The sequence below is a fragment of the Cydia splendana genome, chromosome 12 (genome assembly GCF_910591565.1).
Source record: "Cydia splendana chromosome 12, ilCydSple1.2, whole genome shotgun sequence".
Lineage (NCBI taxonomy): Eukaryota > Metazoa > Arthropoda > Insecta > Lepidoptera > Tortricidae > Cydia > Cydia splendana.
In genome coordinates this window covers 12,486,599-12,513,645 of record NC_085971.1, presented here as the reverse complement: position 1 = coordinate 12,513,645, position 27,047 = coordinate 12,486,599, and the positions used below count along the sequence as shown (strand labels likewise).

The window sequence follows — 27,047 nt, the reverse complement described above, 5'->3', positions numbered from 1 at the left end:
GTGATGACTGAAGGCCTACCGCCAACATCTATAAATCGGAAATCGCTCTTAAACCGGGCCCTGAGATGACCGAGCTCGAAGTCACAAAAATGTGAACTTTCGTAAGCTTCTAACCTTCTCACTGTGTATGCCTGGCAAATGTCAATAGACTAATAAATATGTCCCATTTGTGTGTTAGTCTGTGACAATAAAAAACATGTCTATCGTGATCAAGCACTTTGTCTGCAATAATTTGGATTTATCTGTTTTGGAGTTTAGTAGAGCTGCTGTGAGGTTTAAAGGAAGCACAATTCTAGTAAAAAGAGCACCCTAATGGACGTTCAAGTAAATTGCCTAGTTATCAGAACATAAAAAACCACGAGTACCTACCACCAAACCTAAATAATTTACTATGAAGTATGCACTTTACTTACAAAGTGAATAATAAAGTCGAACAAAGACGATTGATAAAACAAAACATGCCTACATGTAAAACACAATGTGTTACATGAAACATGATATATTATTATGTTAAGGCATATCGGTTCCTATCGCTCACGTAGATTCTCGCCTCAGGGAGACCAATATAATTTGATCTTTGATTGCCCATGGTTGTTACGGAACTTAAGTTCGCACTATGCTGGCTGTAGTCGTGAACTTGGTAAGACATGGGAATCAGAGCCTACTTTGCCTGGTGGCGTCTCTACATCCATTCATCTTAATGTAAAAGAACTTGAGGCTCATATAGGTTGTAATGCAAAGTGGTATCGTATCGGTAATGTCCACTTTTGATGAAAATAAAGTCGGTGGTTTTGCCGTGATTTTTAACCAAATGAAACGGAATCCGGTCTTCCATGGGCATTGGTCAGAGTGACATTTTTAGGAAACTCTACTAATACTTATTATAAATGCGATAGTGACTTTGTCTGTCTGTAAACCGCATGCATGTATATTAATAACAGAAGTCAAAAAGTATACATTAATGGAACATGTTCGCGTGAAATCAATGTTAATGTTGGTGTACCGCAAGGGTCTATCTTGGGCCCAATTTTATTCTTAATTTATGTAAATGATCTACCTGAGTGCATACCTAATTACGCTATGGTTACCCTATTTGCAGACGATACACATGTGGGCTTAAAAGATACAGACCTAGTTAATCTGGAACAGAAAATTAAGAGTATCATGATAACGCTTGGAAAATGGTTTAATGCTAACGGAATTATTTTAAACTCTAACAAAACTACAATATTGACATACCAAAATAAAAATAAAATTGACAGCATAAATACTAGTGACATAGGATTAACAAATGTAACTAACACAATATTTCTAGGATATCACATTGACAATAAAATAAACCACTCATTTCACATTGACAAAATTTGTAATAAAATTGCTTCTGGAAATTACGCACTATTAAAACTGAGGCCCTTAATAAATCGTAAGACACTTATATCGGCTTACTACGCACTTGTTCACGCTCATCTAAATTATGCCGTAACTACTTGGGGCAATGCTGTTGGAGTACAAAGAATTCTTATATCACAAAAACGAGCTATAAGAACCATATTTAGTTTACGCAAAGGCACTTCAGCCAGAGAATTCTTTATAACAAGTCGAATTATGACAGTAATTTCATTATTTATATTTAATAGCCTGTTAGAAATCCATAGAAGTAAAAATGATTTTAAATCACGGAAGGACATTCATACATATAACACGCGTAATAAGGATAAGCTGTGCGTTCCTACGACAAAGCTAATAAAAACATTTAAGCAAGGTATCTCCCTAAAAGTTACCCTTTACAACCTATTGCCTTTACAAATAACGAATTTAACATATATAGAATTTAAAAGTAAACTTAAACGTTTCTTTCAATGTAACCCATTTTACTCAATCAATGAATTTACAGATAAAATGAAAAATAATGACTTTCTTTTTTTTTTTTTTTTTGCTAGCCTGGTTAAGTGTCCCACTGCTGGGCAAAGGCCTCCCCTCGCTCCCTCCACTCAACCCTGTCTTTTGTAGTTTCCCGCCAATCCAGACAAAATACGTCCAAGTCGTCCCGCCATCTCCTTTTCGGTCTGCCTGCACTCCGGCTAGCACCATCTATGGTGTTCCGTGGGTCCCACTCCGTAACCATTTTGGCCCACCTTTCAGGGTGCATGCGGCAGACATGTCCAGCCCAGTCCCACTTAAGCTTAGCGGTCTTGACACCTACATCTACAACTCTAGTTCTGAAGCGCAGTTCCGTGTTTCTGATTCTATCAGTCCTGCGAACACCCAGTATACTGCGCTCCATCGCTCGCTGGCAAACCTTGAGTTTGGACTTCAAAGCCTCAGTCAATGACCATGTCTGAGCACCATAGGTTAGGATAGGCAGGATACACATGTCGGTGAGTTTGCGCTTGAGACACAGGGGAAGGTCACCCTTCAATAGCGCCTTCATAATGACTTTCTTATATAAAATAATTCTAAGCATGCTTTATTTACACTATGAAATTGACCTTACCTATTTGATCATTTACTATGTTAATAATAAATTTTGATTTGTATAATTTTATCTACCTATTAAGACATTGCATGATTAGTTTTAGCAATGCCCTGTATTTGACTTGCTAGATGTAACGTTCTTTTGTTACTTGGCCAAATAAAGAAACTTGAAACTTGAAACATGGTTTGGAGATTGTTTGAGGCCAGGGGAAGGTCATAGGGTAGTTTTTATCAATCATCATCACCATTCGACGCAGACGAAGTCGCAGGCAGAAGCTAGTCCTAATTAATTTTATAGGTAAGAAGTATTGGTTATGTTATTGATACCAGTGCGGTCAAATATTGTTTTTTATGGTAGGTATAAGAGGTAAATGGGCAGACGAATCACCTTATGGTAAGCGATTACCGTCGCCCATCTCGTCTCTGAAGGTCGTATTTCGGTCAAGATATACCACAGTTCTTTCCACAGCTATTGTGTGTAGGTACCTATAGTCTGTATCTTTAGGTAGGTATTTAAAAAACCGGGCAAGTGCGAGTCGGACTCGCGCACGAAGGGTTCCGTACCATAATGCAAAAAAAAAAAACGAAAAAAAAGCAAAAAAAAAACGGTCACCCATCCAAGTGCTGACCACTCCCGACGTTGCTTAACTTTGGTCAAAAATCACGTTTGTTGTATGGGAGCCCCATTTAAATCTTTATTTTATTCTGTTTTTAGTATTTGTTGTTATAGCGGCAACAGAAATACACCATCTGTGAAAATTTCAACTGTCTAGCTATCACGGTTCGTGAGATACAGCCTGGTGACAGACGGACGGACGGACGGACGGACAGCGAAGTCTTAGTAATAGGGTCCCGTTTTACCCTTTGGGTACGGAACCCTAAAAAGAGTAAAATAGAATGAAACAATGAATGAATGAATGTAGAGATGAAAACATTACATGATCAAATAATGTAAGATTAAAGTCAGGTAGTTCAGTAACAGATCCAGGTGGTTTTGTATTTGGTTGGTTAATCAATAAATGTTATAACTTCCTGAAAATGTACAAATTGTTTGTTTACTTTATTGCAGTACCTACCTAAAGATAGGTACAGTGTATAAATGCGGCCCAACTACGATTTTGTCAGAACAATAAGATAAATAAGGAATACCTACCTAAAGATGAGAGCGATGAGTAACACTTAGTCACGTTAACATCCTTCCCAAGGTTCCGTGTGTATTGGGTTGCAATCGACGGCGCATTGTTCCTGAACTTTATGGACCCGGACGAAATTGAGGTCAAAAGTTGATTATTGTCTGGCATTGAGTGTTAACGCGGTTTTTAATATAATACTTTTTGAATGAGTTATAAAATATACCGTTTTAATTTTATGGTTCAGATACTTAGTAATTACGAAACATCGATTGGTTCACGATCATTTATAAAAGGGTGTAGGTATATATTTGACAAATGTGTGCGAACGTCTTTATAAAATGAATCTAATTTAAGTTTGCAGAACCATGAAATGCAATGACAAAAAAGTTAGACAGATTTACATCATACCTCTGTAGCCTGAAGCTAATTTAATGCATTTAACCTCGACAACAATTAATAATACTCTTGTACAGACTTTTCGTTATTTTACTTATTTATTTAATATTTATTGCACGAAAGAAAATACTAACGTACAAAAGGCGAACTTAATGCTACAAGGCATTCTCTACCAGTCAACCTTCGAGAAATGCAGATAACCTGTGTTATTTTATGGTACCTAATAGAGTCGGCCTAAATAAAAACAGAAGAGTCGTGAAATATACAGGAACCAATACATTCTACGACTCTTCTCTTTCCGCACAGACTCTAGTTATACGTATTACCTACCCGATAATAAGTAAGCAATAACCATATTCCCAGGGGGCCTAGCCAAGTTGACAATCGTACATCGTACCTACATTGACAAACGCCAATCGGGATTACAGATGCTGCGAAAAGTCATCGTGACTTCGTGACTATTTCCATACATTATTTATGTGTCGATTGTAAAGGCAGTTAAAGATTCAGATACTTAGATATAAATAGGCCATAGTAATAATCAATTCAGGCTGTGCGCTTTGGCGAGATTTTCCTGAGGGACCAGATGAGGAGCTTTTCAAAATAAGTAGTTGTAAACAGCTACCGCTCTAAAATGTCGACACCCACAGTTAAACGTACTTGGATATGGTCGTAACTTAACTTACCAACGGATAAGAGTTACCTGTACTAACTTACCATAGCTATTAGATTTCATAGAGTTTATAGGAAAGAAAAGATACAGCGTTATTAAAGAAAAGGTTGTACGTCACACTCACATGCTTGCAGATTTCCCAAACCAAATCTCGTTTTAATTTTAATTTAATTAGGTATAATCATTTAATCATAGAAGGTAACTTTTAGTTTAAATTAGGTCATATTTTTTGTGACTTACCTGTACATTTTCCATACCGCCATCATACAGCGTCCAACGTCCGTAAGTCGTCATGCTTACTTAATTTCCAACCAAACGTATAATGATCACATCGCGCCCTGTAGGTACCTGTTGGCACAACACAATCGATCTTAAAGAACGGCTCGATTTATAATCGATCACTGAATCACGTTTTTTTTTTCAATTAGTTTAAGTAGGTAGTTCATAGGCACAAGCAAAGCGCAAGCAACTCACTTTGACACTGCGCCTCGAGAAATAAAGTGAACAGTTTTTCTCATCGATACGCGATATTGTCGCAAGATACCAATATACGCGTGACCTCGAGATCTTTTGCAATTTTACCTAATCGGAGATCATTTTTATACTGGTTTCGTGAAGCAAATGCTAAGTATAAGTGAAGAATAAGAGCCTTGTTTAGTGCTTGATTAGCACAGCGTGCGCAAATCACTCGACCAACCGCGGCCCGTCGCAAATTCAAATTCATTGTCCACTCGATTCATTAATCTCAATGACTGAATAAACGATATGGTCCTTGGGACCGTTTACTTACACTGATTTGTTTATTGATGCATTTATACCTTGCTATGTTTGGTGATGATGTGATTTTAGGGCATTTGAACGCTGCTCAGTTTTTTAGTCTATATTACCTACCTACCTACAAGAGAAAGGACTGGTAAGGGTCACCAAGTTAGAGTCTGTGCGGAAAGAGTCGTAGTATATATTGGATCCCATACATTTCACGACTCTTGTCTTTCCGCACATACTCTAATATACCGAACTACGTCTACAATAGCGCGTTTTGCTAGTGTACCTATTTGTACCTCTACTTTCCTCGTCGCATATTCATTCGCGTCAACAAACGACAGTGCAATGCCGCCACGTACAATTCACCGAACACCACTTCGCTTCTGTATCAAACCGAGTTCACAACTTTTTCGGGCTAGAGCAGCCAGCATCAAATAGGTAGTCTAAGTTGGCATAGGTAGGCAGTAGGCACTTTATGATCTCTTGTCTTGTAACTGGGGAATCTGGGGACTGGGAGCCTAGCCAAGACGACAATCGTTAATAGAAAACGCCAATTGAAACTTCAATAATAAATAGTCACGTGACTTTTCGCAGTATCTGTCAACCCGAACATTTTTACTTTTCGTTTGGCGATTAGTTATCGATGTATTGTCACTATCTATTCAACGTTCTCTGTTTGTATTTACATTAGAACCTTAGCTTACATTAGAGTGAAAGTGCAAAATCGATTTTATAATGTGCGATTTTATACGACCAGCGATTATTACAACTGCAACACTTCAAAGTCATCGTGTGCGATGGATCTAAGTAACAAGTGACTGTGGGAGCTCGCGCATAGTTTCACGTAGCTATCAACTGACGCTGATCAAGCACTTTAATAAGGCCACCTTGTGCCTACGCAGTGTTCAATTTCTACGAATGTGTTGGCAAATTATACTATGCAATGCGTCTGAACTACCTGTAGAAATACTGTGTAGGTAAGTATAGGGAATGCAAATTGGTTAATAGGTAGGTACCATAATCACATAAATCATGAAATCACACTTGACAAGTTGACACACGCCGTAAATATTGCATCATTTTGTACCTACTTTTATTTTACAACTATCCTCGCTGCTTGATGCTTCGCTCAAGTCGCTCATATTAAAAGTTAACCCACGTTATTTTACTTAAACAAAACCGCTCTTACTGTAACTAATTAGGACGAACATACACAAAACATTGCAAAATATACCATAATGCGAAAGACATAAAAGCTAAATTGTTGTAACTGCAATTTTTTCGCTAATGATGCGAATGGCGAAGTGAGGCCGCTAATGGCTAGAGTACTGTTATAAGTAGGTACATATGGAAGAGCGAAAAATTTTACGACCAAACTTGAACTGCCGGGCCATTTGCACGTTTCATATCTCAGTTTTGTGAAATAAACATTGAAATCGAAATACGAATGCTCAAATGCACGTGGTAGCGTATTCAGATTTTTAAAATACCTACTTACAAAAGAGGTAGTCTGTCTACAGCGGGGAGACACTCCTGACTTCGGGCAAACTCGGCTCCGCTCGGCTCAGCATTGCTCCGATCAATTATTAGGGTTGACACGACGACCACATAACCGCTTGAATTTTGACAACCCTAAATAGCCGAATGGGGTAGTGCCATATATTAGAAAGAGACAGCCTGATTCGACCCTGAACCGATGTCAAACTTCGGTTTTGTAGGAAGTTTCCTTTCTGGACGGTAGTACTATTTATTACTTATTCAGTGGTAGTCTGTCTAGACTAACTTTGCACCGATTTGAACGGAACAAAGTGTGGGAGAATTATAAACATCATATAATATTCATAGAAATTTGACATTAATGATGATATTTCACACTTTGTCATTACAAATGCCATGTAGAGTGAGCTTGGTATTTACGACGAAGGCTTAAGTTCTTGCTTCCAATTTGACAGCTATTGTAGATGGCGCTGTACGGCTCCGTGCATTATGCGGTATTATTTTGGTTTTCTGTTTTTTTTGGGGGTTCGGAGGAGGTTTGGGGGTTCCCGATACTTAGAACTGATTTTTTTTTGTATCATAAAAAATCCCCTGATACTTCTAATTAAGAGAATGATAAAACTAAAAAAATATATGATGTACACACTTATTACACAAATGTGTGATGTGCAAACTTCCACCGAAAATTGGTTTGAACGAGATCTAGTATTTTTTTTTAATACGTCATAAATCGTAAACCGCAATTTTATTATGTTACTTGCTGCTACGGAACCCTTCATGGGCGAGTCCGACTCGCACTTTGCCGCTTTTATTTAAGTCTAAAGTGTACTTCTACAGGAATTTAACCAAGTCAAACGGCTTTTCTAATTTAAACTACCCATGGCTTAGTATATATCGCTCTCAGTGGCGGAGCGTCCATAGAATTCGATTCCCTCCGGCCTGCCTTATTTTCACTTAGTACTTTTCTTATTCTTATAAAGAGAAAAAGCATAATTGGCTCCGGCCTTAGAACATTTAGTAACTTGAGACGTCATGGCTGTCATTTTCTTTACAAAATTTTTCGGGGGAGGGGACGTCAAATGTATTGCTATTTCTACATGATTTCTACGTAACGTACAAATAGCCATGTCAGTACATACAAAAGTTTGCACGATTGTGCAAGGTTTTCGACAGAGGGGTAAGCTCTTAAAGGCGACTCCAGCTATTAAATGCTCTAAGGCTCCGGCTTTGACGCGCCGCTACTGGTAGCTTCCATATAAAAACTATAGAATTGTGTGATAATGTAGAAATCTAGATAAATGAAGCTAATAATGAAAGACTGTTTTACGACTAACATTTATTTGAGTAAGCGTTGGTAGTATTGGTACCAGGTATCAGGTAATCAGGTAACATGGCATGCAATTATCGGTTGCTGCGGCGGCTGAGGCGCATGTCGCGTTCGATCTCGTACTGGCGGTGGTCCGCGCGCTCCAGGAAGTCTTGGCGGTCCAGGTAACTGTAATAAAATAATAATAATAAAGCTCAAGCTCCAAGTAAGTTTTCTTTTAAGCGGTTGTTGCGTAAGCATTTGCTAAAACAAGAGTTCGAATAATATCCATCATTATTATATTTATAGTATGTATTGTATAAATATGTAGTAGTTTATATATATTTTATTTATTTATGTAGTTTATATGTATAGTTTGCTTTTTTTATATTCACTGAATAGGTATATTTCTCTCTCTGCACCAATTGTAGATGTCTGTTTGGCCCTATGGTTGACTGGTAGAGAATGCCATTTGGCATTAAGTCCGCCATTTGTACATTTTTGTATATACTTTGTGCAATAAAGTTTAAATAAATAAATAATAAAAAACTGTGAAAGCAATTAAATAATCAGTAAAATACTATTTTATCGATTGTGGCCGACTGTTTTTGTACATTTGAATTTATAACTTGTAATCAACATAAAGTTTTTTTTACATGAAGTAACGTACTATTGAATATTTTAAATTTAGAAAATCTAATTTATTTTAAGAGCCCATCAACGTGCACACTAGCGCCACTGCTAAATAATCGTGATTATTTAAATTTAACAACAGGTATTTTAAAAAAGGGGGCCGCTACGTACTGTATTGTGTATTTAAGAACAAAAACGGCTGTTTTAACTTTGGATGCTTAGATTGACGAATCCAGCAACACAAAAACTAGTCTGATGTATTCAAAAGGTACTTAAATACACAATACAGTACGTAGCGGCCCTTCTAAAATCTATGTACGTCCTTCTAAAATCCGCATAACATGCGTAGGATTGTGCATTAATAAGGACACATAAAACCTACCCATTTTTCCCCCTTATTGTGACTCTGTACTTCTTCATTGATGTCCTGGTCTTTCTTGTACGTGTCCCAGTCCAGCTTGGACTCCAGCGTGGACCGACTGTTCTTGTTCAGTTGTCCAAGCACGTCGAGCGGGCAAGTAAGATTCAATAAAAAAGTAAACCTACCCATTTTTCCCCTTATTGTGACTCTGTACTTCTTCATTGATGTCCTGGTCTTTCTTGTACGTCTCCCAGTCCAGCTTGGACTTCTCGAGCGTGGACAGGCTGTTCTTCTTGTTGAGTTGTCCGAGCACGTCGGCCAGGCCGCTCGAGCCGCGGCTCCGTTGGGGGACGAGTTTGCTCACTGAAAACGGACACGTTTATCTTTAGGTATTTAAATAAATGCAAACAAAATCTACCCTCAAATGGCTTCATAAGCTAGTTGAGGGTAGATGAAAACATTACACGATCATGATAATGTAGGTTAAAGTCAGGTCGTTCAGTTTAGGCGGTTTTGTAATTAGTCGGTTAACCAATAAATGTTATAACTACCCGAAAATGTACCAGTTGTTTGTTTACTTTTATTTAAATACCTAAAGATACAGACTATAATTAGAACATGTTCAGATGTTTATCAATTTGTATCCATGCATAGAGAATGGAAAATTAAATATGGATCTAAATTCGGTAATCGAAATAATGTTAGATTACTGTATTGCGTGGTTATTACACCTTGTGTTAGCGGTCAATACCACTGTGCGAGCGGGAAACCAATATATGTAATTATGCGCGTGTGATAGAGATAGGAAATGGCGGATCAGTTAACGAAATTATTCGTTCTTAGCGTTGATACTTTATACTCATATATAAGATATATATTATGTTATACAATTGTAACTAAAAAAGTCTAATAAAAAAAAATTACCCGTAGCAGGAGCTTCTGCAGTTTTAATTTTTTCTTTGATGATATTGTTTTCAACAACAATAGTTTCACCAGCAAACTGGAATATCCTCTGCTCCCTAGCTTTAATCTCATCTTGAATACTACTTGTTTTAGCTTGTGCTTTAGGTTCCGTCATTTTATTAGGTGTTTCACTTTTCTCTGCTTGTTTCACTGGTGTTTCTTTCACAGGAGCTTTAGAAGCGGATCCTGTGCCTGCTAAGAATTTAGCCCATAGATCTTCCTCTCTTTTCTTCTCTTCTACAGGATCTAGATTTGTCTCCGGTTCCTTTTCTTCCGGTTCAGGTGTGGGTTCTTTTATGGTATTTCTAGTTCTCCTTTTCTTTTTACTGTTGCTTTCTTGTGCTGCTTTTCGTTTCTTAGTCTTGATTTCTTGTTCTTTTTCGTATTGTAGATCAGTCTCTTCATTAGCAGAGCCTTCTTCGGAAACCTGTTCAGGTTCACCTGGTACGTATTCTTCATCACTGTCACTTCCGGACGACATCTGAAATAAGAAACGCAATAGCATTTAATAAAATGTATCTAATTTTTTTAATATATAAAAATATTTATTTTTGTAAATGAAAATATTTACCTAATTAAGTAAATACTCAAGGGCTGCTTTAAAGGTATTTTCTTTTAGAGTGTGATTGAAATTTGGAATTAATACAAACAGGTATAAAACTTTAGGCTAGTATTTTTTCTTTATGTTCTAGCGCAGGGCTCTCCAAACCCCGGCCCGCGGGCCAAATCCGGCCCGCGAAGCGTTCCAATCCGGCCCGCCGACAGCGGTCCAATCCGGCCCGCGGGAGCCAGGCTCCAGGTGTTCAGCGCTAACAGCAGCAACCCCAGATACACCCACCCCCCCTCGGCGCCGACGGTGGCCCGCGCGAAAATTCTGAGGCGCAATATGGCCCTCAGATAAAAAAGTTTGGAGACCCCTGTTCTAGCGAGTATAGGTGCGAACAGGCTGTGTGTAATGTGTACGAGCCCACGTCACTTTGTACTTTGAAACAATGCATATCATCTAATAAGCACGAGCCATAACTGAGCTAAAGAATGGTATGCCCAATTGAGATTTTACTTGCAGTAAGTATACTGAAATATACATATTTATACTTAAACAAATAAAAACATAATTGTAGTTAAAATAATTTATTTACTAAACAAATTAGTTCAAACACCAGGTTTCTTTTTATCTCTGTTCCTATTCTTAACATTAGAGACTTCATAAAAGTTGCTTCCTGTCTTAGTTCGGCGTTGAGCTCTGTCAAGGGCACGTCTTTCCTTGGCAGTAATTTTCTTCTTCTTTGCAGTAACATCGTTTTGTGCTCCCTTGCGTTTCTTGCCTGCTTTTCCAACTTCTTCCACTGTAAAAGCACCACTTGCTGCTTCAAGCTTCTTACGCCTCATCTCTTTGACTGTTTCTGGGTCATTAGTCAAATGATCTTCAACATCACTTATATCCTTTTCATCATTACTGTAAAAGTCGCTAATGTCAGAGGAATCATCACCATCATCATTCTGATCTTCACCATCTCGTGATTCTTCATTGTCACTTTTGGCATCAATATCTTTGAGTTCTTCAGGAATTTCTATAGCTTCAAGTGGTTTTACATCTTCATCATTATCAAATTTAAGACCCACTCGAATTTTGGCAAAGTCTTGTGCTATAATCAAATTATTTACAGAAATTACACTCTTTTCTTCATTTTCCTTCTCATTGTCTTTAGGCTCAGAAGCTACTTCTGCAGTATTTTCTTCAGGCTTCTTTTCTGCAACTGTAGGGTTCTCTTTGGGTGTTTCATTGTTAGGCTGTTTTGACAGAGGAACTTCAAATCCTTCAGGAGCAACATAAAACGGTAACTTGCCTCTTTGCCAGTCATTAAGCACCATCCTTGCAACTTGGTTGACATCAGGCTCTCCTTTCTTCAATAATTTGCCCGTCCTGGCAGCCATCTTTTCTAAAAACTCTGTTGCCGTCTCCCAACCATCAACTTTGTAAGTCTTTATCAAATATTCCTTCCTTACCCTTTTAAGAACCTCTTCGATATAATCTTCAGGGTTTTGTACCAGTTCCACTCGAACAACACCTTTCAATACCTTTTCTGTGTCTGTTTCAGCTGATGGATAAACAACTCCAGGACAATCAATCAGGAATATCCTCCTCATCAGTGTGATGTACTGCCACACTTTAGTTTCACCGGCTATGGGAGCTACTTTGCACACTTTTTTCGATCTCAAGGTATTGATCACAGATGATTTCCCAGTATTTGGATAACCAATTAGTCCAACACTGATTTGCTTCTTATCAATGTGCAACTTGGCAAACTGTCTTAGTAAATTAATCAGTGAACCTTTACCAAAGGGATGCGTCAATGATGAATGGAAAGCGATTGTTGGATATTCTGCACTGAGAATAGCCACCCATCTCTGTGTTACCCAATTAGGCACTAAATCTACTTTGTTCAATATGAAAATTAAGTGCTTGTGAGCCTTTTCTTTTTTCAGGAAGTTCTCAACAAAGGGACTCCTAGTCCCCATCGGGTCACGGGCATCTAAAACTTGCAACAACACATCTGATGAATCAATTACTTTGTACAGCTCATTCCAAATTCTCTTGCTCATACCGGCTCCAAACACCCATTCCCTCTGTCCCTCTCTAACACCCGTGTCTTCTCTCACCCTATCTATATCTTTGCTCTCATCATAATTCTCAGTATTCTCTTCAACAGACTTTGACAGTGAATCCAGGTCACCAAACTTAAGATTTACACGTTTTCTCTGTTTCTTAGGGCCAAATGTTTTATCAAATCCTTCAGTGTCTAATAAATGTACTCTGGCTTGCTTGGCCTTTTCATTGAGTAATGTGATTGGTAAGTTAGTAGGCTTCATGACAACTTGGTACGGATTTTTAACTGCAGCTCCAAACTCATCTTGAAACTTCTGCAGAGCGTTCTGTGAGATGACACGAGAGTTGCCGAACCACTTTTGGTTAGGTTCGACGCGAGCTCGAGTGCCCGACGGTAGCCAGCCTTGAAATGGCGCTGCCATCAAGATTTTTCCAGTTTTATCCCTTTTAGCTTTAAAATTACGGTACATCTGCAACCTTTTGATGGTGCCTTTGGTTCTGGGATTACCGACACCCTTCAGTCCTTCCGTAGGTCTGTCGGGGTTCATGGAGTGCCCCGACTTGTTGAACCCCTGCTTCCGGGGAGCCCCGGTTGCGGACCGCACTTTACCCATTATAGTAGTTGCACAAAACACTTATAATTACGTTCAAAACCTTCCTCTTTACTTATTTATCACGAGGCAAGAACAATATAGGTTATGAGGATAACACCACAACGTTTCTTTGACGATGGATGGAATACTGTCAGTGAAGCTCGCTAACGTCACATCATTGAAAATTGTCATCATATTCTTGAGGAACAACAAGTTACTAATGGCAGAAATATAAATCTTACCTTGATTAATGATGAAACGACGAATTAACTAGCAAGCTTAATATACTTTATATTCTGAGGTAGAGTAATATTCACAAAATATTATTATTTAATTCCACAATACAAACACTCTTCTATTCATTGTCTGCTAACTTCATTCTATTGAACAATCCCTTGTGTTGCTATATTAATAAATCATAAAAATCCAACAATCCAATAACATACAGTTTAGAATTTATATAAATTTGCTAAATTTCCTCAATATTTGAAACATTTTTAATTATGGCCATAATGTTATTCCAATTATTTTAAACACTATCTGAAAGAACTTCATTCTGTATCAAAATTATTTATTAAACAACTGTACCGATATTCGAAACCTAAGAATAATATTGAGAATGGCAACATTGTGTTGTCGGTCGTATTGTCCTTTTCTAGCATATACGTCCCTCTCTCTCTCTCACATTCCCACCACAGAGCAGTTGGTTTTGACAGGTGTTTGACAGTTACCGCCAAAACAAATTTCCAAGTCATTGGCTTGCTGTTTTTCCATCTGGAAGGTCGTGAAGCTAAACTGCTGGTGAGTTTTTGAATTTGTACCCCAGTTTAGCTGACTATATTGAAAAACAGTTTCTAACGGCTTTTGCCGTTCGAAATAAATATTTAAATTTAGTTGTCCGTTAAACTATCTAGCAAATAAAAACGATCCGGAATAGTGATGTGCAAGTGTTTTCAAAGGCTGCCTGCGCGCACCGTGGCTATGCCAATGAAAATACTAAAACACATGTTAGAAAACACATCGAGCTGGTAAAGCGTGCGCGTGTCACCATTATAATTTAATTTTATACCTACATTAAGTCTCTTCAGAGTCTTGTTAGTTTAAATCTTTGTGTGTGTGTGTATAATAACGGTTGAAATTATAATACTTAAATGGTGATCTGTGGAGGCATACCCTTCAGTTTTCAAGTGATTTGTGTTTTCGAATACGAAAGGATCGGATAGTTAATACGTGTTACGTAGAACCTACGTATGAAGGTAGAAGCTTATAGACGTGTAGGTTTTATCTGTCCAAGTATCTATCAGCAATTTGTCTTTTTATCCCGTTCCGGGTTAATATAATATTTATTGCAAAATTTATTTTTTGGTAATAAACTTGCTGATAAATAATGTGTACCCGCTCAGGAGTCGACGAAGCCCCGCTTCGCGGGGCTTCTATTTCCTCTCTGAGGGACACAAGGTAACGAACAAACCTACATCGCAAACATTGCATTTATTTTTGTGGAAAGTGAGTACTTCGGCAGTACATAAACTTAAATCTGACTAGACATAGAGAGAGATTAGCATGGCTCTGCGCAAGAATGACATGCGAAATCGTCAAGTATTTCACTCTTTATCTACCAACTTATATCTCTCCAAAAAAAAAAAAAATGGTTAAAATGTAGGTAGGTACCTACTTAAATAAATAACTTAGCAGGTACTTACAGCCTAAAAAGGTTAAGGAAAGAACTCTTACATGTAGTTGCTATATGTGCTTGTGTTATTTTGGATTTGAATAATTTGATTATTAATTCTATATGTAACTACATACAAGAGAGTCAATTCTTAAGCCTACCTACCTACCTACCTACCTACATAAATAGTACATTTGTAAACGTTTCAAATAAAATCGGAAGCCTGTGATTTGGAAAGGCATTAACGATACGGGAATCTTTAGATTGATTCATTGACGAAGACGCATGGTTTGGTTCATATTGTCAAATTATATTAGTTAACTGTAGAGTTAAAGTTTAGTTTTGGCAAATCTGCGCGTCACCGTGAATGACACTCTCTAAAAGTGCTTGTTAAAGCCTGCTTAAAGCCTTTCACCTTGTCGAGCAAGGAACCCGCAACTAAGGGAATATTACCCACAGGGTATTTGATTTGAATGATATTCTTAAACCTACGTCTGTTATGGTTCCACCTGCGTGAGGTGTGCCTAAGAGAATCTTTTATTCGTTCACAAACTAACGTCATGTTATTTGTGATAAACCCAATATATTATGTACCTATCTAAGCCTGCGCAAGGCTGCCATGTTTCCACCTGCGTAAGGTGTGCCAAAGAATCTTTGATTCGTTCACAAACTGACGTCAAGTTATTGATGATGATATTATAACCTATGTAAGCCTGCGCAAGGCATGTCAGACATATTCACAGAAATATAAATGATATGGTTATAACACAAGCGAGCGAGTAGGCCACAATCAGAAAAATATTAAGAAGATGAATTTGTAAATATCTCCTCTTAGAGAAAGTAAAAAGGGTTTAAAATAATGTTTTGGGTAAAAATCAGTCGAAATAGGCAAGGCTTCGTTATTAGAGTTTTCATTTCTGTCTACCAATCTATTCTAAGGGTCCCGAACACCCTGTTGGCTAAACCCAAAATTGGGCTGATTAACTGTGGTAAAAGTGTAAACTACTTACTATTTACAATAACATTTCTAAAATCATAAAAGGTAAAAAATAACCTAAGATTCCAGGCCTATTTCGACTCAATTTTATTTTAAAGATGATAAAATCTTTGCAACCTAATATATAAATAAAATTGTGGTCTGGAGACGCTAAGCCTCATAACTTGGGCGGCATAGATAATACTAAGAAATTTAGTCGCTGAATTTCGACTATAAGCCCAGGCAGAATATTGATAATTAGAATAAGGAGTGGTCAATCCTCCAAGGTCCAGATAATCTGTGGACTGTAATTAAATCAGGCTCGGTAAGCTCACGACACGACAGAGCTTACGATTCCATTCTGAAATAAGCTATGTTTACAATATATATTACTAATAGTGTGAAACAAACAGCCTGCTCAAGGTGTACAAAAGGTCCGTTTAACGGCCCTATGAATATCTAAAAACCTTTGAAGTCTAGGCCTGCTAAGGCAGACTAGAAATAAATACATATGATCCCAATGTAAGAGCAGCTCACAGTTGCATAAATTATATTTGCCTCGAGAGCACTAGTCTTTCAGTTAACATGTTTACGAGTACCTACCTATGTACACGATATGACCAAGGTTACCTACCTATTTAATTATTATATCCCTGACTGCCATGGTATGGGAAATTATTATGTGCTGGCGGTGCTGCACAAGCATGTTTGAAATAAAATATACAAAACTGGCCTAACGGGCGTTTATGAATTATGTATTTTACACCCTTATGTCTGTATTGTGACCCTGGAAGTTTTAAACCACCTGTATCGTAAGTGCTCCCATGCACGGATTAAGTTTATTATAAACTACCCATGCCCTAACCTCAAGGGCAAGTGCTTCTATGCACGGACCAGATACTGTTACCACTCAATTCACTTATCATGACTTGTCATAGTTTGATACTACACGTTTAACAAATTTAAGAACGTGGAATGTACCCACTACAAAAGGTTTTTAAAAACAGTGACTGAATGGTTTGCACGAGAGGTTCTAGCACAACTTCTGGGCGGTCACGCCTAGGGCATGACCCTCTAGTTCTCAATTTATACAAAATTATAGCATTGTGATACTGTTCGCTTGCACAATAAAATAGAGAAACAGGAGCACGCCTTGCGAAAAGGCGAAGCTATTTTGAAACGCCAAACTTTCAAAAATGAATTGAAATATATAAATATGTCTTTGGTGTGGAACATGTACACCCAAACAAATGCAGTCATTTATTATATGTTGGCAAAACTCTGCCAAAGTATTAGTCTGTCTGAACAGCGTTACCTGAAGGCATCAATGCACATGAATCTCTTGAAACATGGTGGATTAATTAATTTACACCCCGCCTGTGTCTTGCTCTTACCAAATCCATAAGTTAAGGACCTCAACCTATCTAGGTACCCTTCTTGCCCGAGACCTGAAAAAATGTTCACTATAATCTCATGCAGTCAAGTGTCGGAAAACTAGGTCCACACACTTAGCGCTACTGTGAATATATATCTAAAAAGTCTGTAGACTGCCTTCCAGGAGGCGGGATGCCAATAGACTAGCCTATATAGTAGGCCAGAGATATAGTATTCAAAAGTACACTGATCCAAATCCAGTAATATTATATGTATTTCAAAATATAAAATAATTGACAATTCGGCGTATATTTGATATCAAAAAGTTACAATTATCCTTAGTTCATAAGGAGGATAAGTATACATAAATATCAAATAGATTCGACAAAGTGTTGACTCTAGCATTGGATGAAATAGGTCCCTCTTAAAGGGCCTCTGCGCTGTTGGCTTTGGGCCCACGGGTGCCCGGCAAAAGGTCGGGGACCCCATGGTCCGCATAGTTATTGCAAATAATGTATGATCACTAAATAAACACACAAATTTGCATTTTGGTTAAAAACACATATGCGATGAGCTAAGGTTTCGAATTAAGTACCTTATTCTTAATAATTTACACACTGGAAAGAGGAAACTGAATATTCAGAATTAAGCAATGCTATGCATGGTTTACATAAATTAAACCACTTTAGCGTTCAGAACCAATCAAGCTTATAGGCACCAGATAAGGTAAACTACTCTTACTGCATATATAGAAATTAATGAGTACAATTAAGGTCAGTTGATGATAGCTAAACATGAATATAAGCAGAATGGGCCGGCACCTTTACAAATATAATTGATAAGGTTCTGTGGCATTTCTATATTAACCATTTGAACGCCAAGAGCACCAAAAAGCGTCATAACTAGGCGTGCCCACATGAGTGTTATGTTATGGCTTAAGCTCTCAAAGTAACCTTCACAATTTTAAGTAAGGTTTGTTTAGGTACATTAGCTCGCGTTCGCGTTAGTAAAGCGTACAAAGGATTAAATGCATTTTTATAGCTATAACCAAGTACCTATATAGCTCACACTGACTCACAGTCATTAAAGGAATTCAGTAATTCCCTATGACATTTTAGTAAGTAGGTACCCAATATTAACTTTGTGGGTAGTGATAGTGAATTATAACGAATATTTAAAATATTCGTCTACTTAATCCCGAGGGATTCTGGAAATAAGAAAGGTCTTGTCCTTGTTATATTCCTGCAACTGCTTACTTTACTAGATAATTATTATCAAATTTGTTAATAATTGGGAGTTATAAAATAATAAAAACTACTCGAGTACTTTATGATTTTATTCTTTTCATACTTGAATTACATCACTCCTTATCACAGATGTTGTATGCTCCTTGAAGAGTAGACTGACTTATCTCATCTTCTTTTACCTAGTTTTCACATACATATAATTAAGTATAGCACCATTGTGGTGACTCATTTTTTCTCTTTGAACATTGATAAGTACATTAAGTACGTATATGAAATGTAAAGTTAGTAACATAATATAATGGTATATCAAATTGTATGCTTTACATAATACGTCTCTCCTCACAGGTGTTAAAATAAAGGGTGTACTACATAATTAATTAAACACTCGTAATATAATAATATTACATATACATAATAAGTACATGTATAATCACATTGGCTTGGCGTCTTCCCACCACCAGGCGATAACAAACACGTCTCAATATTATTCTTAGGTTTCGAATATCGGTACAGTTGTTTAATGACAGCGTTTTACACAAAAATAAAACGCTAATTAAATAACTTACCATATTCGAAACCTAAAGTTTTAATCCTGCCTGGTGTAAATATGTATAATTTTGAGACAATGACTTGGAAATTTGTTTTGGCGGTAACTGTCAAACACCTGTCAAAACCAACTGCTCTGTGGTGGGAATGTGAGAGAGAGAGAGGGACGTATATGCTAGAAAAGGACAATACGACCGACAACACAATGTTGCCATTCTCAATATTATTCTTAGGTTTCGAATATGGTAAGTTATTTAATTAGCGTTTTATTTTTGTGTAAAACGCTGTCATTATTTTACAATTCTTCTTAAATGCTAAAATGTTTAATCTTACGGGATTTTTTTATAGCGGACATCACCAACACCATAGACACTCAACTTTTTTTTATCACTTGTGAATAAAAGACTAAAGCCCCCTCCACACTCGTGTGGCGCGGGAATAAATCGATCACAAACAGTGAAAGACAATAATCGAATCAACTAATGATAATACCCAAAGGACAACACTAGCAACGATTGACGTGATTCTGATTGACATTTGTAACAATACAAAATGTCATGTTAGTGCAATGATAATAAATTGTGCGATGAATTTATGTGAATTATTCGAAAATGGGCTTACTTCAAACAAAACAAATAGGATTTACAATAAATCTGTGTGAAGTGTGTTAAATTTCAATGTGATCAATGACCTATTCTGTGGAATATCGACGGTTTGAGTTGTGTCGGAGAAGAAATTTTATTTGGACAAATATTTCATGACCATCAAAACTACCCCGATGCCTCTAAGCATCAGCATCCCTAAGACAACATGTATGACATGTTGTCTGAGTTCCAAGTATCAGAATTCGATTCAATCGGGGATATATTTCGACTGAAGTCTGGTGATCCATTAGATACGTTTGGTGAGATGTGGTACCCAGTGTTTTTGTGGTCATTGTGTTCGTCAGTGTTTGTTCACACTTGTGCGGCGCTCGTGGCGTTCGGCACCCTAAGAAAGCACAAGTATGGAAAGTTCTTTCCCGTCCTTTTAATAGTGATGGGTGTTGTGAGCCCAGTGACATCAGGCGTGGCGAGCAGCGCTGCTGTCGCCTTCATATACCGCGCAGCAAATCTGACCATGCCGCCCATCCATGCCATGATATGGGGCATTGGACAAACACTGTTAGGGGCAGGCATTGGTTTCACAAGGATTTTGGCAACTTTGTAATAAGTGGTGTATTGTTTGTAGTTTTGATTGTGATGCATCAACTCTCTATATAATTTTGATGTAATTGAAAGTCAATTATCTTAGCATTATTGTAATGGAAATGGTATAGGACAGTGCAAATGTAGTATAGATAAATTTTATTATCACTGGTCCTGGTAATGGTAAATACTCACTAATCATAGTAGTGAGACTGCTGTAAATAATATTTCTCTATGTGTACTTTGTGTATGTATGCAAATAATAGTAATTTATATTGTATAATTTGGCAATGAAATTATAAAGTTTACTTATTTAAAAACCTGTCCTTGGCTTTAACCATTGTAAATATAATCACTTATTTTGTACAAGTACACATGAACTCCAATGTATTTATTATTCTGTTTGTGTTCAAAGTTTCCACATGGCTCTGCATGTGTATTGAAAACAATATACTGACAATTTGCAAGATTACTATCAATGCTAAAAGATGTGAATTCCCAAGTCTTGGGACTGCATTCAGATCCTGTTACTGTACTGCTGACATTGTATATAAGCCTTTTTCTAGGTCCATTCCTCTTTTATGTTAGTACTTTATATACTTTAAACATTGTTCATATATCCCACATTCAAAAATGCCCAATCTACTACCCAATTTGCAACAGTTACACTGGGCACATTGGGTAGAAAATACTAAATTATACAGCTGAATTGTCTCAAATCTAGCATATAAAAACAGAGCCTAATCTGGGCAGTAACATTACAACCATAATTAGGTCACTCCAATTTAGTAGTGGTGACAACCCTCTACAAATTGGGTGGAATCAATCACAGTGAATTTGGGTATCAATCTGTCTGTGTATGAAGTACCTGTAGGTACATATAAGTTACCTTGTAAAGTAATTATTTGTTTCTAAATAAAGTTGTACTGTGATTACAATTTATTGCTCATTGGTCTCTGTGCTCGACCCACCGATAGTCACTAATCATGCTTGCTAGTGACTGATTATTATTTTAATAATGTTGAATTGCAATATTCTTTTAATGTAAATTATTGTGATAATGATAAATAAACAATATACGAAATTATGTTAAGATAACATACCTATAACTTGTATTCCTATTCCTACTGTAGTAATTGATTTCTTTTTGGACGCACAAACACTTACCTAAACCAATAAAATGTACTGGTACTTACCTATGTAAACAAAAACTTAAAGTAAAAATATGAACATACTCTACTAAGTAATATAAGATAGTATGTAATGCTAAAGTTAGCTTAGGTGCTAGACAAAATGAGTAATTTGCAAACAGAATATATATTTGTATATAGGGATTGCAATATTTTTTTTATTGGTTTTATAATGGATTTTAATAGCATTTTACTTTATTTGCAACTTCAATAGACATTTAACTATGTATGCTGACATATCTCTCTTTAAATTTTTGTGTCAAGAATCTAGTAGCTGAATACTATCTAAATATTTGTGATTCTTTTTCAAGCAATTTCACTGTGCCTTATGAATATGGAGGGTGAAATGGAGCAAACTGTGAGCATTTGAATTGAACTCCTAGCCTTTTCAGTAGTTGTAGGATATCATAGTAAGTATTAATAGGAGTCTGCTGTTTCACTAAGTCTAAGGGTTCCCCCACATTTGTCGACGCGGAATCTACAAAATCCGGTAGGAAAAAGCTTTATACGAGTATGTCAGTGCAATAAGAGCGAAAAACCGGCCAAGTGCGACTCGGACTCGCGTTTCTAGGGTTCCGTACATAAGTCCGACTCACGCTTGACTGCACGTTTCTAATAGGTTTTCCTGCCATCTATAGGTAAAGAACTATTATGTGTATTTTTTCCAAAATTTTAGACCCAGTAGTTTCGGAGATAAAGGGGGGGGGGATGGTAATTTTTTGGCTATTTTCTTCAATAACTTCAAACCTATGTATTTTAAAATTATAAAAAAACAACATGTCCATCTTTGGGTCACTAATTTACATATGTGTACCAAATTTCCACTTAATTGGTCCAGTAGTTTCCGAGAAAATAGGCTGTGACAGACGGACAGACAGACAGACGCACGAGTGATCCTATAAGGGTTCCGTTTTTTCCTTTTGAGGTACGGAACCCTAAAAGTCGTGGTTCGGCTCGGCTGACATCGGCCGGCGCCTGCTGACGGCTTTTTTCGCTCTTATGGCGCGGACATAGGGCTTTTTCCTATCGGCTTTTGCCCGTATGCGCGCCGATGTATCTGGGGAGACCCTAATCCATCTGGTAATGGCATTATCTCTAACAATTGTTGGGCTGAAATATCCATAGAGACAACTACGGCCCTACTTAACTAAAAGGGGGGCCTGGACCTTAATCTAGTCCTCTTGATTGTTAAAAGCAGAGTACTCACACCTGTCACTGTCACCTGAAACCCTTTCACAATAACAAAGGCATATAATGAATGAATTTTTTGTTGTTAGAACATAAAAGCTAGTGTTCTTATATAGTTACCTAGGAATGTATTGTATAGAGGTTTTGGTTTAGGTAAAGTAACTTTTTCATATTTATCCATTCATGGTAATAAATAAAATTTATTGAATACAATACAGTTTTCTTTTAGAAATGCAACTACACCTAAAGCCGGGTATTCATTAGGCAACATTTGTTAATCAACTGTTTATGAATTTGATCACCATGTTTTGCAACAAGTTTACCGTAAACACTGTTTCTGAAACTTAGCAGTCCACACACACTAGTTTAGTTGTTGCTAGGATGTCGCCCGAGGAGGTAGTACTATTTCCATGTTTCTAAACTTGCGTCACACACGTCCACACTCGATGACATCTGTTTATAAACTGAATGTTTCGTCTTGTTCTCCACCTAGACTAGAGTGGGGAACACAGCAACATGTTTATGCAACAATATTTCATCATCCTTGTTTATAAACATGTTTACAGAGGTGATGAAACATTGTGCAACACTGTTTATAAACAGTCATTAAACAGTGTTTATTAACAAAAGTTGCCTAATGAATACCCGGCTTAATTCATAACATAATTGTTACATAAACAGTTAACAATTCATAAATAACAACAGATAATAAGCTAATAATTTATTTTATAAAGTACTTCCATGGGAGTACTTTGAAAATCTTTTATGTACTTCATGAAAACGTGTGCTGTCTTCATCCTCCTCATGGCTGACCTCATGTATTGTTTCTTCCAACATAAGAGGTAGCTCCAATTCTCGAGTCAATGTAGACTGTAAAAAAGGAAACAAATTAATATCAATAACTTTCTATTGTTAACAAGACAGTATTAACATTACCTATTATAAATGAAACAACTTACATCATGTATTTCAGTTTCTACGCGACTTAGTCTATTAATTCTGTCCTGCAATGATTTTGTTTCAGCTGTAGCATCCTGCAGAGCCAATTTCAGCTCCACAACTTCTCTCCTAGCATTTGCCAGTAACTTTTCAGTTGTTTCTAAGTTGTCTTTTACATCATGTTTCTCTTCCTCTAATCTTGCTTTTGCTTTTGAAAGACTCCTTATTTTATTCTCGTAAAGTTGCAGTTCTGAGTCAGCGTCGCTCAAGCCATGTGTGACTTGACTTGATTCTTTCTGGAGATTGTTACACATCTGCTTCAGGTATGACACATTCTGTTCAAGAAGAGCTTTTTCCTCGGTAACTAACTTTACCTCATTTTCTAGGGCAGTAATCCTACAGGTCATTGTTGCAATCTTTGCTGATTGGGCGTCAATAGTGTTATCTTTATCCACCAGTCTTTCTTCTAGAGCCTGTATTTTGCTAATATATGTTTGTAACTGTAGTGATTTTGAAGCAGATTCACTCTCCAACGAGTGATTTGTATTTTCTAATATATTTGCTTCAACAGACAAACTTGCAAAGTGTTCTAACATATCAGATCTTTCAGCTTCTTTTTGTGAGAGCATTTCTTCAATTCGCCTGATTTCTGCTACATAGTGCTGTAATTGTTGTTTAAGACCATCTACTTCTCTTCTAGATTTTTCATATTCAATTTTATTTAATTTCAAGTTTCCATTTGCCTCTGCCAAACTATTTTGCAAATGTTTATTTTCCATGACAGCATTATCATATTGCTGATTCAAGCGTAAAATTTCCCCATTTAGGAATTGAATTTGTGTTTCAAAATCTACCAATTTGTGTTCTGATATTTTGTTAAGGTTTAGTCTTCTTTTTAGATCAGTGAGTTCCTCTTCCAGTTTATTTATCTCATGGCACTGAGATTTAACTTTCTGTTCAAGAACACTTACAGCTTCAGTCTTGTGATCCAATTCTAAAACTAATTTATCTCTATCTTGATCAATCTTTTTTAAATTCTCCATTAACTTTGCTTTATCATGGTTCAGAGAAGTTATTTCAGATTGCAAATCATTACATTTCCTTTGTAATGATTCAATTGTGTCTTTAGATAGGCTTAGTTTCTTCTGAGTACAAAATAACTCACTTTGGACTTCATTACTGCTTCTTTCAGTTTCCATTTGAATATTTTTAATTTGATTAGCCAATGTCTTCTCCTTTATAACATCAGATTGCATTCTTTTTATTTGCTCTCTTAAGAAGTTGCATTCTTCTTTGAGGCGGTCAGCAGATGCTTTACCTGTCCGGTGTGTCATTTTATAAGAACTATTTTCTTCCTGTAACTGTTCTATTTCTCTGTGCTTCAGAGTTAAATCTCGTTTTAACTTTTCAACTAAATCTGTAGATTCTTTGTACAAAGATATATATTCTTCCTTATCTTTTCTTAAGATATTGTTACTCTCCCTTAACCTGTCAACTTCGTCTTGAAGCTTTAATATATCACGTTTTGTGTATTCATATCCTGTATTGTATTGTGCCAATTTCATACTTTTATATTGACTCAATTGACTGCTTAATGAAATGTTTTCCTTAGAAAGTTCTGCATTTTCAGCATTAAGTTGACTAATTACATCTTTATAATTTTGTTTATTACCTTCATCTTGTATAGCAGACTTGGTTTTAAGTTCTTCATTCTCTTTTTGCAACATTAGTATTCTTTGTTGGCTCTCACATAACTGATTATGGAGATTTTTAATGCAAGAACTATCTGGAGGAATACAAGTTCTTGGGCTATTATTTTTATAGTTACAATTAGATAAATGTTTGTTAAACATAGTTGTTGTTTCAGTTAATTGTTCTTTCAATTTGGCCATGCACTTCTCATATTTTTTTCTTTCTTCTTCTAGAATTTTAAGTAATTCATCTTTAGTTGGGCATTTACTTTTTGCACTGAGTCCTTGTTCAGAATTTGTGTTACTGTTAAAAGCAAAAGATACAATTTTATCTTGTAAAGTTTTATTTAAATCAGTTAGATCTGTCACTTTCTGTTGCAAATTCTCCTTCTCCCTCAGGGCATTATTAAAGTCTAGTTGAAGTCTATCTAGTTTAGGTGACTGCGAAAGTTCATTCATAAGTTCTGAGTTTTTCTTAACCAGATTTTCAACTTTAGCTTGTAACAAACTCATCTCTTTTGCCATGGTAGCCATTCTTTTATTACAATCATCTTCTACAGTCAAAGCTAAAGAGTCCATTTTTTTCAGTTCATCTTGTAAAGTCTTATTCCTATCAGCAAGATTTAATGCCCGTTTCATAGCCTCATGTTGTTTTTCTAAGCCATCTGTAACTTGTTTTCTCAGAACATCATTTTCAGCAGCTATGTTTTGTAGCTGCCGGATTAGCTCTTGGACTTTTTTATCTGTATGTGAATTGCAAACATCTCTGCTAACCGCTTTAAGAGGCCTTCCACCTTCAAGAAGGATATTTAGTCTTATAATTTCATTATCCCTGTGTTCAATTTGACTCTTCAAAAGTGATATTTCATCAAAATAGGCTGCATTATATTCTTCCAGATTTTGTATCTTCTTTGTCAACTCTGTGATATCACTATCTGGACCAGTTAACTTATTGTCATTGCAAAAGCACAATCTAGCAACATTATCATCTCCACAGTCTTTCCTTCTGCTTTTATTGCGGCTGCTTTGGGTGCTAACACACAACCCTCTGAGGCTCAGGTCCCTAAGATCGTGTTGCAACTTACTTATCAATGATTCCTTCTTTGTAAGCTCATCCAACAATGTTTTAATTTTTCTTTTACTGTCTTTAGACAACTTCAAATAGTCGTCTTTTAGTTTGATGTTTTCTTTGTGTAATTGATTATTTTCTTGAATGAGCTTTGCATTGTCACATTTGTAAGGTTCAGCTTCCAGCATCAATGAGTCCCGTTGCATGAGAGCTTCTTTTGAAAGATCCATGTAATGTTGTAAACTCCTTGTAGTCTGAAGCAGATCTGCGAGCACACATTCTACCAGAGGAACTGCCTCCAAAGGCAAAGAATTATTATATCCCAATTCTTCTAGTTTTCGCTTCAGATTAAAATAATCTTCAGCCATTTTAAATTTTAAAGATAAAATGTAGTTTTTTTAACAAACCGTCACATAATACAACGAAAATTTAGCTTAAAGAGATAAATAAACGTAACATAACGGTCCATAAAAAGCAAGCAACTTTTAATTTGTTTGTATTCGAATTCGATGGTGACATTGACAGCATAAAACCATAGACAATAATTATTTATTCGAAACTTGCT

The 27,047-nt window shown here is 36.6% G+C and overlaps 4 protein-coding genes and 1 non-coding gene across 5 annotated transcripts in view; 2 read left to right on the top strand and 3 right to left on the bottom strand.

Moving 5' to 3' along the window:
* The window catches only part of LOC134795521 (breast cancer anti-estrogen resistance protein 1), a 118,156-nt gene extending 112,717 nt beyond the window's left edge, over positions 1-5,439 (bottom strand). The window contains exon 1 of the mRNA XM_063767403.1: positions 4,918-5,439. Within this exon, the coding sequence (XP_063623473.1) occupies positions 4,918-4,971 (54 nt within the window). The 5' untranslated portion in view covers positions 4,972-5,439. The remainder of the gene's footprint in view (positions 1-4,917) is intronic.
* Positions 5,440-8,260: 2,821 nt separating this feature from the next.
* LOC134795567 (uncharacterized) lies at positions 8,261-13,563 on the bottom strand. The gene is made up of 4 exons (XM_063767461.1): positions 11,397-13,563; positions 10,164-10,683; positions 9,425-9,602; positions 8,261-8,434 (listed from the first exon to the last, which is right to left on the bottom strand). The coding sequence occupies exons 1-4, from the start codon at positions 13,422-13,424 to the stop codon at positions 8,341-8,343; spliced, it is 2,820 nt and encodes a 939-aa protein (XP_063623531.1). The 5' UTR covers positions 13,425-13,563; the 3' UTR covers positions 8,261-8,340.
* A 1,350-nt stretch (positions 13,564-14,913) lies between these two features.
* LOC134795916 (U6 spliceosomal RNA) lies at positions 14,914-15,017 on the top strand. The gene has a single exon (XR_010144881.1). It is a non-coding gene; the product is annotated as a U6 spliceosomal RNA (small nuclear RNA).
* Positions 15,018-19,713: 4,696 nt separating this feature from the next.
* On the top strand, positions 19,714-21,610 carry LOC134795560 (transmembrane protein 170A). Its single transcript, XM_063767453.1, has one exon. The coding sequence runs from the start codon at positions 20,029-20,031 to the stop codon at positions 20,425-20,427; it is 399 nt and encodes a 132-aa protein (XP_063623523.1). The 5' UTR covers positions 19,714-20,028; the 3' UTR covers positions 20,428-21,610.
* Positions 21,611-21,747: 137 nt separating this feature from the next.
* Positions 21,748-26,982, bottom strand: LOC134795504 (centrosomal protein of 135 kDa-like). Its single transcript, XM_063767362.1, has 2 exons — positions 23,743-26,982; positions 21,748-23,653 (listed from the first exon to the last, which is right to left on the bottom strand). The coding sequence occupies exons 1-2, from the start codon at positions 26,848-26,850 to the stop codon at positions 23,510-23,512; spliced, it is 3,252 nt and encodes a 1,083-aa protein (XP_063623432.1). The 5' UTR covers positions 26,851-26,982; the 3' UTR covers positions 21,748-23,509.
* Between the last annotated feature and the right edge of the window lie 65 nt (positions 26,983-27,047).

What these genes read in the sequence shown, in the direction of transcription:
- LOC134795567 (XM_063767461.1), bottom strand. Translation starts at nt 13,424, where the DNA reads ATGGGTAAAGTGCGGTCCGCAACCGGGGCTCCCCGGAAGCAGGGGTTC. An exon ending in TGCAGAAGCTCCTGCTACGG is followed by an intron (nt 9,603 to 10,163) that starts GTAATTTTTTTT and finishes GTCCGTTTTCAG; the next exon opens with TGAGCAAACTCGTCCCCCAA. An exon ending in CACAATAAGGGGAAAAATGG is followed by an intron (nt 8,435 to 9,424) that starts GTAGGTTTACTT and finishes ATTTTATTACAG; the next exon opens with TTACCTGGACCGCCAAGACT.
- LOC134795560 (XM_063767453.1), top strand. Translation starts at nt 20,029, where the DNA reads ATGTATGACATGTTGTCTGAGTTCCAAGTATCAGAATTCGATTCAATC.
- LOC134795504 (XM_063767362.1), bottom strand. Translation starts at nt 26,850, where the DNA reads ATGGCTGAAGATTATTTTAATCTGAAGCGAAAACTAGAAGAATTGGGA. An exon ending in TAGAAACTGAAATACATGAT is followed by an intron (nt 23,654 to 23,742) that starts GTAAGTTGTTTC and finishes CCTTTTTTACAG; the next exon opens with TCTACATTGACTCGAGAATT.